At 36.6% G+C, this 12,309-nt stretch overlaps 1 protein-coding gene across 1 annotated transcript in view; it reads left to right on the forward strand.

Moving 5' to 3' along the window:
* FREM2 (FRAS1 related extracellular matrix 2) overlaps positions 1 to 12,309 on the forward strand; it is a 176,462-nt gene that overhangs the window by 6,494 nt on the left and 157,659 nt on the right. The window contains exon 2 of the mRNA XM_044777268.2: positions 3,624 to 3,713. Coding sequence (XP_044633203.2) covers positions 3,624 to 3,713 — 90 coding nt within the window. The remainder of the gene's footprint in view (positions 1 to 3,623; positions 3,714 to 12,309) is intronic.

The raw sequence follows: 12,309 nt of genomic DNA on the forward strand, positions 1-12,309 counted from the left end.
AAAATCTCACCATGTCAATGGAAACTAGATCTACCTGATGTGGGCTCAGTGGATGGAGGTGGAGTTTAGCCCCAAAGCATCCCAGTGGGGGTGTCCCTTTTCTGTGGCAGTGTCGTACTCTTAGATAACAAATGCTTTAATAAACAAGGAGGTTGCAAAGTGTAGTGTTAAAGTGAACTGTTTCTCTGTTTTAGATGCTGGCAAATAGCCCCACACTCCAACCTCCTGATTCTTGGCTGGAAGCCTGAATCTATCCTAGGGTCTGCAGAGACGGGAAAACATTAGAGTGCCAAGTGTCAGGCCAGACCAGCAGGAAACCTTCATGGGAAGGCTTTGTGAGGATAGAGATGCCGTGCAATCTTAGACTGGTTTATTTTCATGGAAAGTGAAGAGCATGAGAGGAATATACTAGAGGATAGAAAATGTTACTTCAAATCTCTCCTCTGACCTGAAAAAGGAATCTGATTTTGGAGATTTTTAGAAAAGGAATTTTTGGCTGAAGATAGGCAAATGATTTAATTTAAATGCTGTGGACCAAGTCCAACAGCTCAAAATATTAGACAATTATTTTTTAAATATCGAACCCTAAAATTATGCTATTTCATTACAGGCTGTTGCTCTATCTCTCACTGACTTTGACTCACCATGATTACTTTTTATTGTCATTAGTACAGAGTAGTTATAAGTTTATTATAAAAAGTGAAGATACATTTTTAACATTATCTTTTTAAGAGAAATGATCACATTCCAATAAGAAACCAAACATTGACTGGGAAACCTATTGGTCTTTAGTCACACAGCACTCTGAACAAGCTGAGGCTGGAGCTGGGTTCATAACAGTTATTTATGGAGATTAAATAAGTGAGCGAAAATGGAGAAAGCTCCATCCTGGGGCTACGATGCTGCTCTCCCAAGAGGGGAAATGAAAACTGTGTCTAGAGTGAGGACTACGCTGTCTTTTTGTTTTTGTTTTATAATGAAGGGATAAGCTAAACTATGTTTTGATGGATTTTCAATGCACTGAATTGAGTCAATTTGGTGCACGTGGTCAGAGAAGGTTATTCTCAAATTGATTGACTAAATGGTCTCCAGGAGAAAAAAATGAATTCATTCCTAAAACTGATTATATTTTGTTGTTAGGAAAAGTTAACAAGGTAGAATTAGACAAAGTAGGGAAATATTTCGTTATTTCAAACTTTGCCTCTCTGCTGAGGTGCCCCTGGCCCCTCCACCCCAGGTCAAAGTCTCTTGCCTCAACTACCTGGATTTTTTTTCTCTATAATAAGTACATGGTGATATCTTGTGGGAGATAATTTATAAATCACTTTCAGAAATTTCCCCAGAGTTTGAGCCAGGGTGTGGTCACCAGGTGTGAATTCATGAATTTAGAATTTTAAAAAACCTCATGGAATGATTGTGTAGATAAACTGAAATAAATTTGATGCAGGTTTAACAATTAAAAGAAAATCTAGTTAATTGTTAAATGTTTACTTTAAAAAAATGACATTTTGGCTACCAGGCTTTTATCTTCCTAATACTTCTGTGTCTTAAGAAGTGAGTGTTTATATATATTTATAATATATTTATGTTATTTTTAGAGATTCCTGTAGAATAACAGTGGTATGATCAAAGTCTTTATTTATTTGAGATTTTTAAAAAGTCTCTCTTTCAAACCATTGATTATTAACAGAGTTCTAAAGAGAATGAAAAGGTTTTAGTTTGTTCCAGGTAATCAATATTGCATGCCCCAACTTAGAGGGAAAATCTGACGTGAGCATCATATAATTACATTTATATACTCTTTGCTTTAAAAAAAGTTCTTAAAAATCAGTTTTGAAGTTGTAGTTTATTTCAATGAAACCAAACATGTTTATACTAAACAGTTTTTTCTTAGCTCATAACAGAGCCTTTAGATTTTCTTATAAAACTAAAGAAGGAATGGAAACGTTGAAAAAGTGTCTTCCCCATGTGACCAGAGGACATTGTCCTTATGCCCAGGATGTGTAGTCAGAACAGAGTTCACTTCATTCCTTAGTGACAAATTAAAGGTTGTAAAAGTTAAGAGTTGTAAGAGTAAACAGGTAAAGAGCTGTGCAGGGCGCTTCGCTCCTTAGCCCTGCAGAAATATCAGACCTGCGAAGGTGGGCGTGCACGTGTGGGCCACCAGACCTGTGGGCTCTTTCATTATAAATTAAGAAACACTGGAGCCTTTACTGAATATTAGACCCTGAGCAAAGGACTATGGGAAGTTAAGATTTTAAAAAATCCCTGAAATGTTCAGTCTTCTAGAAAAGGTAGCGATGCAGAAAGATAAAAATGACACTAGGTGGTAATTGGGGAAATTAAAGTTAGAAATGAAATGCTGAGGGAGATCAAAACATCTGGAACTTGCTTCACCTCCAAGTACCTCTATTAGCAAGAAGTACCATTAACTATTAAATCAGATTTCCCCCTCTTCAGATGTCTGATTTTAAGCAACTCACCTTTCAAAACTGTATGAGCCAAGGTAGAGTGTACGTTTCACACCTGTAAAGTGGAGCTCTAGAAATTTATGGAATAATTTGTTGATTCTCATACCTTGTATCACTTAAGACTATTCTTTCAAATCATTTCCTTATATATAATACCTTTAAAATCCATGGCATGAACTTAATTGAGCTCTTAGAAGATGAAAAAACCATAGAGCACACAGAAGACAAACAGACATTATGTACCATTGTTGAAGCAATTTTTATCTACAATTTTAATTTTACATAGCCATGGAAATAACTGCTTGCTAATGGGCCCAGATCAAGTAACGATCTATTGTGAATATCACAGAACGGAATCTTTCTTTTATTATGTTGTCTGTGTGGCATCATTAAGGAATAGAACTGGTAAAATGGATGAATAAATTTTTAAAATTGTATACTAGTCAATACTGAAAACAAACTATGCCAGTGAATTTGATCTAGAGTAGGAAGCAATGGAAAGAACGTTTCTGAAGCAGAATAACGTTTACTATGAGTAAGGTTTCAGCTGTTATTAGCTGTTTTCTGTTCTAAGTTCTCTCTGACATTGGGTCCTGACAGTTATTTCAACCTGTGGGATTTTTAAAAAAATGCCTCCTTGATTTTTTCTTTCGAAATTTGCAGAGCTTAAAATCAGCCCGCTATACCACAAGGGGTAAGAAAAGTCAGCTTGAGGGAGGGCAGAGGAAGCTCTTTCCTCTTAGGGCCAGTCCTACGGGGCGGCCAAGGGTGTGGTTTCAACAGTGCCAGGAAATCTGCCATGCCTCAAAATATCTCCCTTTCCACCTGTCATGGAGTCTGACATTCCTGATTTAGACAGTCACTTCTTTGGTGCATGAACATGCAGATACCATTGGGAGGGGCAACACCTTGCTATTATTATAACCTAATTCTTGCACTCTATTTATCTGCATAAGGGATCAGATTTCCACAGGACAGCTGAAATCAAGGGGCTTGAGGGCATGAGAAATAAGATAGCACAGTTTCTCTTAGGAGAAGAAGGAAACCTAAACGTGGTTACAGAAAAGTAACAGCCAATAGGATTTACCATAAGAAATGAGTCACGAATTTTGCCCTAGGAATTAATCACCTTGTTCTTTGGTTCTTTTCTAGCTGACATTGATGACATGAAAATATGCTATGTTTTAAGAGAAGGGGCTAGTGCCACAAGTGATATGTTCCATTTTACAGTTGAAGATGGTGGTAAGTATTCCACTCTCCTGCTAGTATAAACAAGGAGGGTGACTTTTATTGGTTGCTCTTTGACAACTTCATTACCAGGAATCTGTATCGAGTCATTTTATGCTCACCTTAATTTATACTGAATACATTTGATATTTGCTATAGAAAAGCTTACATTCTCAATCTGACACAATACTACTCTGCAATAATTGTACATAAATATTCTAGTTATATTAGTTATTTCTTATGATTTGTAAATCACTAAAGAGAAAGATCTATATAAATAGGATTCCCATGTCCAGTTGTTCAGATTATGCTCTGCATGAGGCTGCCACTTAAGGTGACAAGGGGATGATGGAATTCAGCCCAGATCCGCTTGGAAGCCATGTGTCTACTTGGGTGTGTCTGCTCATGTACACATTAGTACAAGGTGCCCTTTCCTAATTTGCACATGGGTGCAGTGTGGACTAATGCTAGTGGATAGATAATGTGTTACTTTCACCCAGGAATTAGTGCTAAATAAATGTATGTTTTATCTCACCAATCTCCTTATGTCTAATGATTTTCTTAGTTTGGGGGATTTTGTGACTTAGTCTAGCTAAAATGTTCCTTGGTGAAGTCTGAGGAATACAGCAGAGAATAGGGTATGCCTTGTGATCTCTTTCCTGAGCAGTATTATTGTCACTGTTCCCTGATAGCCTTGACTGCCGCTCAGTCTTTTCAACTCTCTTCCTGACCCTGTAGGCCAGGAGAAAGCTGCCCTCCCAGATTGGTCATAAAGATGTTTTTGTTCTCGCATGATCTCAGGAGAAGTAAAAGAACCTCAGGACGTGTGTGTGTTGTGTGAACAGGACACAGGAAGTGGGGGAACATGTGTGAGTGAGAACAGAGTGGGAGAAAAGAAGTGATTCGGATTCAGTCATCTGCTTCCTTATGATGCTGTTTACAACAACACACTATTATGTCATCTATCTCAAAGCCATTACATGTGTACCCTTCATATTTTTTGAAGCATTAGCATTTGTTTAAAATAGCCAAACAATATTGGACATTATTATGTCCAATAATGGCAGCTCTGAAAAATGAAATCTACTGGGTATATGCCAGAGAGACAAAAAAGTATGTTAACTTGGATTGACCTATTTAATTTCTACTGTAAGTTAGATGTTTAATAATTTTAATGCATTTATTTTTATAGCAACCAAATCATAGTTTAGTGTTCTACATATTGATAAAAGGAATCTTAGTATGAAATGAAGTTCTAAGAAGGAACACAGCTTATAAAAAAAATAATCTGCTTGCTGAATCCTGCTGCTCAAATGGGAAATTCTACTGTCAGTAAACTTCAGAGTAAGACTCTGAAATAATTCAAATCTGTGTAGTATATCAAAATTTAAGGACTAAATTATTGGTTCAAGGCACCATGTTTATCTCTCGTTTAACTGAATAAATCTCAATAGCAAATGTATGATACTTTAAAATTACGAAAAAGTTTGAAGTCTAATGGCTACAATTGTAAGACATTGTATCCTGTATTTTTTTAATATTATGGGTTTTTCCCCCTCATTATGCATATCTATCTATCTATCTATCTATAATGAAATGGTAGCATTTACTTTAAAACTTTGGTCTGTATTCAAACTTCAGAAAACATCGTGGAGTATCATATTTCAAAATATTAAGTGAGGAATGACTAGCTGAAGAGACTGGGTTTATTTTTGGATTTGCTGAAAATGTGGCTGAGCCACTAAAGCGTGTGTTTATGGAAATAGGAACCAAATCACTTCAGGAACTTTTTCAGAAGTAGAGTCTCATGTGAGAGAAAAAAATCCAGAGATACTGTTCTTTATCCTCCTCCTCCCCACTGTTGGGGTATTTCTTATGGGGTTCATTCTGGCAAGCTATCTGTGAAACAGAATTGATCTTAATTCCCCTGATGTAAGAAAACTCCCTTTTAACAGAATAAACACAGAGACCTGCAAAATTAAAAAATAAAAAACTGCATATATGTTTCAAAATTGTTTTAATCTGATAGTTACTTTTAGGATTTTTGCATTGTCTTGAAAAATATTCTAATGGTTGAATGAGAAGTGCCATACTATTTAAACTTACAGAGTATTTAGAATGAAATTCTCCTCTCAGGGAAGTGTGGGGTATTTTGCCAAACAGAAGTAAAAAATATTTGCAGTATTTGTGGTAAAACAAAAAATAAAGATATCCTTCCTTTGTATAAAAACAATATTATCCTAAGAATTTTGAATTTTTTCTGACCGAACTATATACCTCTTCCAGTAATACAGTCAATAATTTTGATCAAAATATACTCTAGAAAAGATCTCTTTTTGTAGGCTGTAATATGAACATTTATTTTCAAAATTTCAGATTTAACAATGTAAATTTCATATAATAGAGGACATGATTATCAAGACATTTATATTGTTTGACACTTCTCAAAGATATTTGTGTCTCAGGAATTATGGCAGGTACTTGAATCCTATGAACAAGCATTATTCTTGTTTTTCATTTGGATGGCTCTAGGTCTCAGAGAAGCCAGATAACTTCCCCAAAGCATCCATCCATCCAGGAAGTAACAGAACTCTCTCAAGTGTACCTACTCTTCCTATTTAGGTGATGACAGACTTTTTGGACCAGTAGGTAGTCTACTGAATTCAGCTATAGTGATTTATTATCATTTACTTTATACAATGATAGTATGCATATCCATAAACCATCCCCATGAAATATGTGAACTGCTTCTCGTATTTCACATCTGGGAAGCAAGTCAAAGAACCATGGCATAAAATTAAGAACTCTCTACTCGCAATTCTCTATCCAATCCACTAAATTCACCTTCTTCAAGTCAACAAGATTGATTTGTAGGACAGTGACTATCTAAAGAAATTCCCAGGGCAAACATAATCCTTGAATAACCCAAAAACTAAAATATAACTTTTGGTTTCATGAGTCAAAAGTAGGAGAAGAGATTGAGGAAAACGGAAAGCTAAAATCTCTTGTTTCAGATTTAACTATATTGTTATAAGACCCTGACTACCCACTGTGATGTGCTAATGGATTAGGACCACCCACCAAAAACTGGGGTGGTGCTTAGGACAGAGTTACTGCTTTTTGGATTTTAGAGAGCTTTGAGACAATTACCAAATAGCAAGAGTAAAGATTACAGTATTTGAAGAATAGATTGTGTCAGAATTTTCACCTCAGGGAGTTCCACCGTGTTTGGACTTAAATCTTGGTTGATCTAGCACATGCATACACACACACACACATACACACAGAGGCACACACAGATCCTTATATCTTAGGGGTTCTTTCAATTATATCTTAAACCTTATATATGGTTTGTTGTTATTTATGTAAGTTTGCCTTCATAGCATTCCTGTGAGCTTTGTAAAAAAAAAAAAACCCACTTATTATTCCTATTTGGCAGATGAGGAAACTGAGTCACAGAAATAAGTAACTGACCTCCCTCAATTGCATACCCATGAAGTTAGAGGCCTATCTGAGTCCTAGCTTCTTTCTCCAAACAGTAGCTTCTTCACTTATTCAGGAAAGGCATACGAGGGGGGGAAACTCAAACTTTTCTGGCTTCTCCAGACCAAGTTTTTAGGAATGTTTAGTAGATGAGAGTGAAATGAGAGTAGGATCTACTGATAAACAAAAATTCTGTGTCTTCTGGAGTGTGAACTTTTACTTTACACTACTTTAAAGGTCATTATGTCCTAAAATTTATAATATTCTTTTTTGGTATCATACTGAAATTCTTTTTTTGAAAACTACATATGGAAAAATATTTATTTTTCTAAAGTTTAAATAAACACAAATCAAATCAAACTTCAGGTATCATTATATACTTATTTTAGCAATTACAAAGAAACTTTAAAAATCACTTAGAGGCCGACCCAGTGGTGCAGTGGTTAAGTTCGCACATTCAGCTTCAGCAGCCTGGGGTTCGGCGGTTCAGATCCCAGGTGCAGACATGGCACTGCTTGGCAAGCCATGCTGTGGTAGGCGTCCCACATAGAAAGCAGAGGAAGATGGGCACGGATGTTAGCTCAGGGCCAGTCTTCCTCAGCAAAAAGAGGAGGATTGACAGCAGTTAGCTCAGGGCTAATCTTCCTCAAAAAAAAAAAGAAAGAAAGAAAGAAAGAAAAAGTCACTTAATACGGGGATTATGATGAAACAGGTGCCACCATGTAAAAAAATAGTAATCTGGAAATTACTCTAAAAATCCAATAAAATTAGAAAAAGCTTTTTAGTAATGGCAACAGCATAAAGAAATATTATGAAGCCCTTAAAATTTATGAAGTCTATCATAGTGTGATTCTTAAAATGATCATTTAGTTATGAAATATGTTTATTGGAATATTAGTGAAGAAGACGAACATGTTATATCAAAATAGGCCATCTATCCAGGTGTTCTAGGACCAATGGAGACTTGTGAATTCATAGTGACAATCTATGAGGTCAAACCCTGAAGTTAGGAACTGTGCTTCAGTTATCTATGGCTTCGTCCAGGGAGCTTGTGTATTTGTGAGTATGTGTAGCAGTCACCTATAGACTTAGCTAAATCATCTTCCATTTCTTTTTGTTTCCCCCTTTATGTCTTCATGAGGGTAACTCATATAATAATACAGAGCTGGAAAATACATCTTCCTTTGATAATTGTCTCTTTGAATTCTAATTCCAGATCTACTACTCCAGAATTTTGTGGGAAGGAAAGGCCATGTATTCTTTTATCCTCTTCATAATAGAACATCTTTTTATCTAATTTCTTCTCAGCATGCAACTCTGTAATTTTCCGGTAGAGTATTCTAGCATGAAAGTGCTGTTGTCCGTTTTTAGTTTTCTCTCCAAGAACTCCTCTGGCTCTTTATTGTGATGTGAAAGCCAGTTTCAGAACTATTCCAGCTATGCCCCACCCTCAACCCTAATCACTGTTAATCACTCTTTAGCGCCCAGCTCAAATGTCATTTCCTCTCCAAAGTTGCTCCCTGCATCAGGATGACAAAGTTAGCCACACCCTCCTTTGTGCGTCTATTCCTGCCCTTTTTTACAGCAAGAATGTTGTATTCTGATTATTTGCTCCTGTGAAGACCTCCATTAGTAGAGAAGGAAATCCTTCACCTCAAAAAAGTGTCATTAATCTTTGTGCCACCGTGCCTACCCAGGTTTGAACACATGGCAAATATTTAATTAATATTAAAATGAATGGATACGTGGGAAAAAGAAGTTCCCTTTTTATATAAGGACCAGTTAAATAGTATTCTAAGAAAAGCTCCTATAAACAATCCCCAGTGGACCCTTTGCATTCCTGCAGAACATCCCCTTATCCTAGCATTAATTTAAATCCCCGTGGCACCAAGAAAGATTGTTAGTAAAGCTTTCACATTTTTAAACATGTGAAACCAACTGCTGTGAAAATTCTTTTGAAATCTTCAGTGAAACATACTTAGGATGGAAGAGATTCACATTAACTACCAGTTTGGAGCTCACGTTATTCTTAATTCTTTTCAGAAAAAAAATGGACAGGATCTTATATAAATAATTATACAATTTTAAAACATAAAGGGAAATAAAAATTTTCTATAAATCACTGAAATTTTAAAGTCAGTACCACTACCTTAAGTATTTTTAGTTACCCTAAGTTTTTGTCTCGTGTGATATAGGAGAACATTATAGCAGGTAGAGAAATTATATGCGTTAGCATAAAGTATCCTCAGGCCTCATTAAAAAGTTGTGGTGTAAAATTTTCTTAGTTTTCTTGTTTGTTTGTTTAAGTCTCAAGGCCTCGGCATCAGATCCAAGATATTTCTTGACGGGCATAAGAATTAGGATATGTGGCCATCTAGTTGGATATAATGAATAGGAGGAGCCTGACTTTTTCTCTGTTTTGAAAATTCCTTGGCGGCTTCCTCATTTGACCTCTTATATGACATGGGTGCCCAGTCTAAGAGACTTCCATCTCCTAGTTTTGGCACTGAAACTGGGGCATCAGACATGATATTTGTGTTGGCCAATCTAACATATTTGGTCCATAGCCAGACATTTGTTGCCTCTGTCTTTGATTATGCATTTTGGTGCCCAATTTTCCATCCACCAAGATCCTTAATTCATATGCTATTGAAAGATATAAATAGCATCTTGACATAGTAGAAGAAGTTGCAAAGTCATTTCTGTGTATGAAATGTCAGTTAAGGTTGAGGCTTTTGGATTTTTAGTCCGTATTTGACAGTTGAATGCTCAGACACAAGGAGATGGGAAACACTTCATTCTAGTTAGAAGGAACACAGGTTTTTTCTTGAAGGTAACTAGTAACTTCAGAGTTTAAGGCGAAGTCATTACGATAATTAGCTTGAATTTAAAGCAAGGGCTGGAAAAATAAAAAGTGCAGTAAGTTGGAGAATGAGAGCTGAGTACAAGTATTAAGGCTATACAGACATACTCAGCGTAGAGAAAAAAAGCAAGCATTCTGGGCAGTAAAATTAATTGCTAGTGACATGAGAACTAGAGGAAAGATACCAGTGCCTTAGGGAGTTATAATAAGACGATGAGGTAATGTCAGGCACTGATACAAATATTTAATCTGTAAAAGAGCACAAGATCTACTAGAATATAGATGCTGGGAAGGGCTGTTGGCTACTGTAGCTAAACGTTTGTAAGCCTTTCTGTTTTCATTGAGCACTGCAGAACAGTTCAACTCTCCAGGTCATTCTGTGCCAGATCCCTGCCTTTAAAAGTGTGACTCCCAGAATTATATATCACATGGATATACTACTTTTATTGGCTTTAGTTTAGAGGAAACTTCTTAAATAGTTAAATCTTTCAGTGAATATGAATCCTTGTTATACACATTTCTAGAGGTTTAGCATGAGTCTATATTTACTCTCAAAACAAATGATAATTACCTTGTAAAAACTAAGCAAATCTTGAGCCAGTCTTGATGACCTAGTGGTTAAAGTTTGGCGTTCACTGTTTTGGTGGCCCGGGTTCACTTCTTGGTCGCAGAACCATATCACTGTCTGTCGGTAGCCACACTGTGGTGGCGGCTCACATAGAACAGCTAGGAGGATTTACAACTAGGATATACAACCATGTGCTGGAGCTTTAGAGAGGAAAAAAAATAGAAGAGGAAGATTGGCAACAGATGTTAGCTCAGGGTGAATCTTTCCCTGGAAAAAAAAAATACAACTAAGCAGATCTTTAATAGGTCATTAAAATACCATAATCTCAAATCAAATATTTATTGGTGGTATATATTACATAACTTGATAAAATCCCATTCTGTCTCTTGAAGTTTGCTCTGGGTGGCTAGGAGAAATAGAAGGTCATATTCAAAGGTCTAGTGCACAGTTGTAATTGGTATGATTCTATATTTGCCAGAACATGTGAGAATACAGTAGAGAGCAAGAATGCAATTAAGAGAAGTTTCAGAGTTTCTATGGTGAATCTTACTTGCTAAAAAAAGATTTCCTATTCATTTATTTATTGAATTATTCAACAAGTATTTTTCCAGCACCCACTAGGTTTCAGGCATCTATTGGGATCTGAGAACAAAGATGAACATAACAGTTATGATCTCTGACCTGAAATTATGATAGGTACAGATGATAAAATAGTAGACAAAACATTTATACACTGTTTAAACTATTATGGAGGTTATAATTAAACCCAAGATAGAGATGCAACTATCAGGAAAGGCCTCTGAAAGGCAATATTTAGGCTTAGACTTAGGATGAGATGAAGCTGCCACAGGGAAAAGAGAGGAAGAAATGTTCCAGGCAAAGGGAAAGGCACGTGCGAAGGCATTGAACTTTGTGTGTTCAGGTGACCGACAGAGCACCAACATGCTTGGCGCTCAATAAACAAAGCAGAGAGCAGCACAAGATGCTAGAGAGCTAGACTGGAGCCAGACTGTGCAGAGCCTTATAAACCCAGGGGAGTAATTTAAATTTTGTTCTAAGGGAAAGGGAAACACCCCAAATCATTTTAAAGCAAAGGAGTAACATGTTCCGATTTATGTTTTGAGAAGATGGCTCTTGCAGCTGTAGAGAGTCAAGGGGAGGCAGCAAAAGGAAAACAGGGAGACTAATGTGAGGCTGATGTTGTAAGACAGATGTGATATAGAAGGAAGACGACAGGCTTGTATAATTTTGGATCTCAAGCTATAGGATTTATTGATGGATTGGATTATGGGATGAGGGAAAAAGGAGAGCTTAAGCATGGTTCTGGGTTTCTTGGCCAGTGGAGAGTGGTGGTGCAATTCATTGAGATGGAAAAGACTAGGGCGACTGGGAAAAGTTTAAGGGAAGAAATTAAGAGGTCACTTGGAACATATTAATTATGAGAGGTCTTACTTCTTTGAAATGTGTGTACAGGAAGGCTGGTCTCTTGACCCTCTTATCTTCCCTTCCATCATATTAGGAGCACAGCCTTTGGAGTCAGAACTGGAACAAATATTGGTTCTGCCCCTTGGAATAAATTGGTGACGTGACCCTGAGCCAAGTGACTGAACCTTTCTTAGATTTGGTTTCATTTGTAAAGTGGAACAATAATAGGCCCTAGCTAATAGACTTCTTTTGAAGATTAAGTAGGATAATTC

Source organism: Equus asinus, chromosome 11, assembly GCF_041296235.1.
Source record: "Equus asinus isolate D_3611 breed Donkey chromosome 11, EquAss-T2T_v2, whole genome shotgun sequence".
Classification (NCBI taxonomy): domain Eukaryota; kingdom Metazoa; phylum Chordata; class Mammalia; order Perissodactyla; family Equidae; genus Equus; species Equus asinus.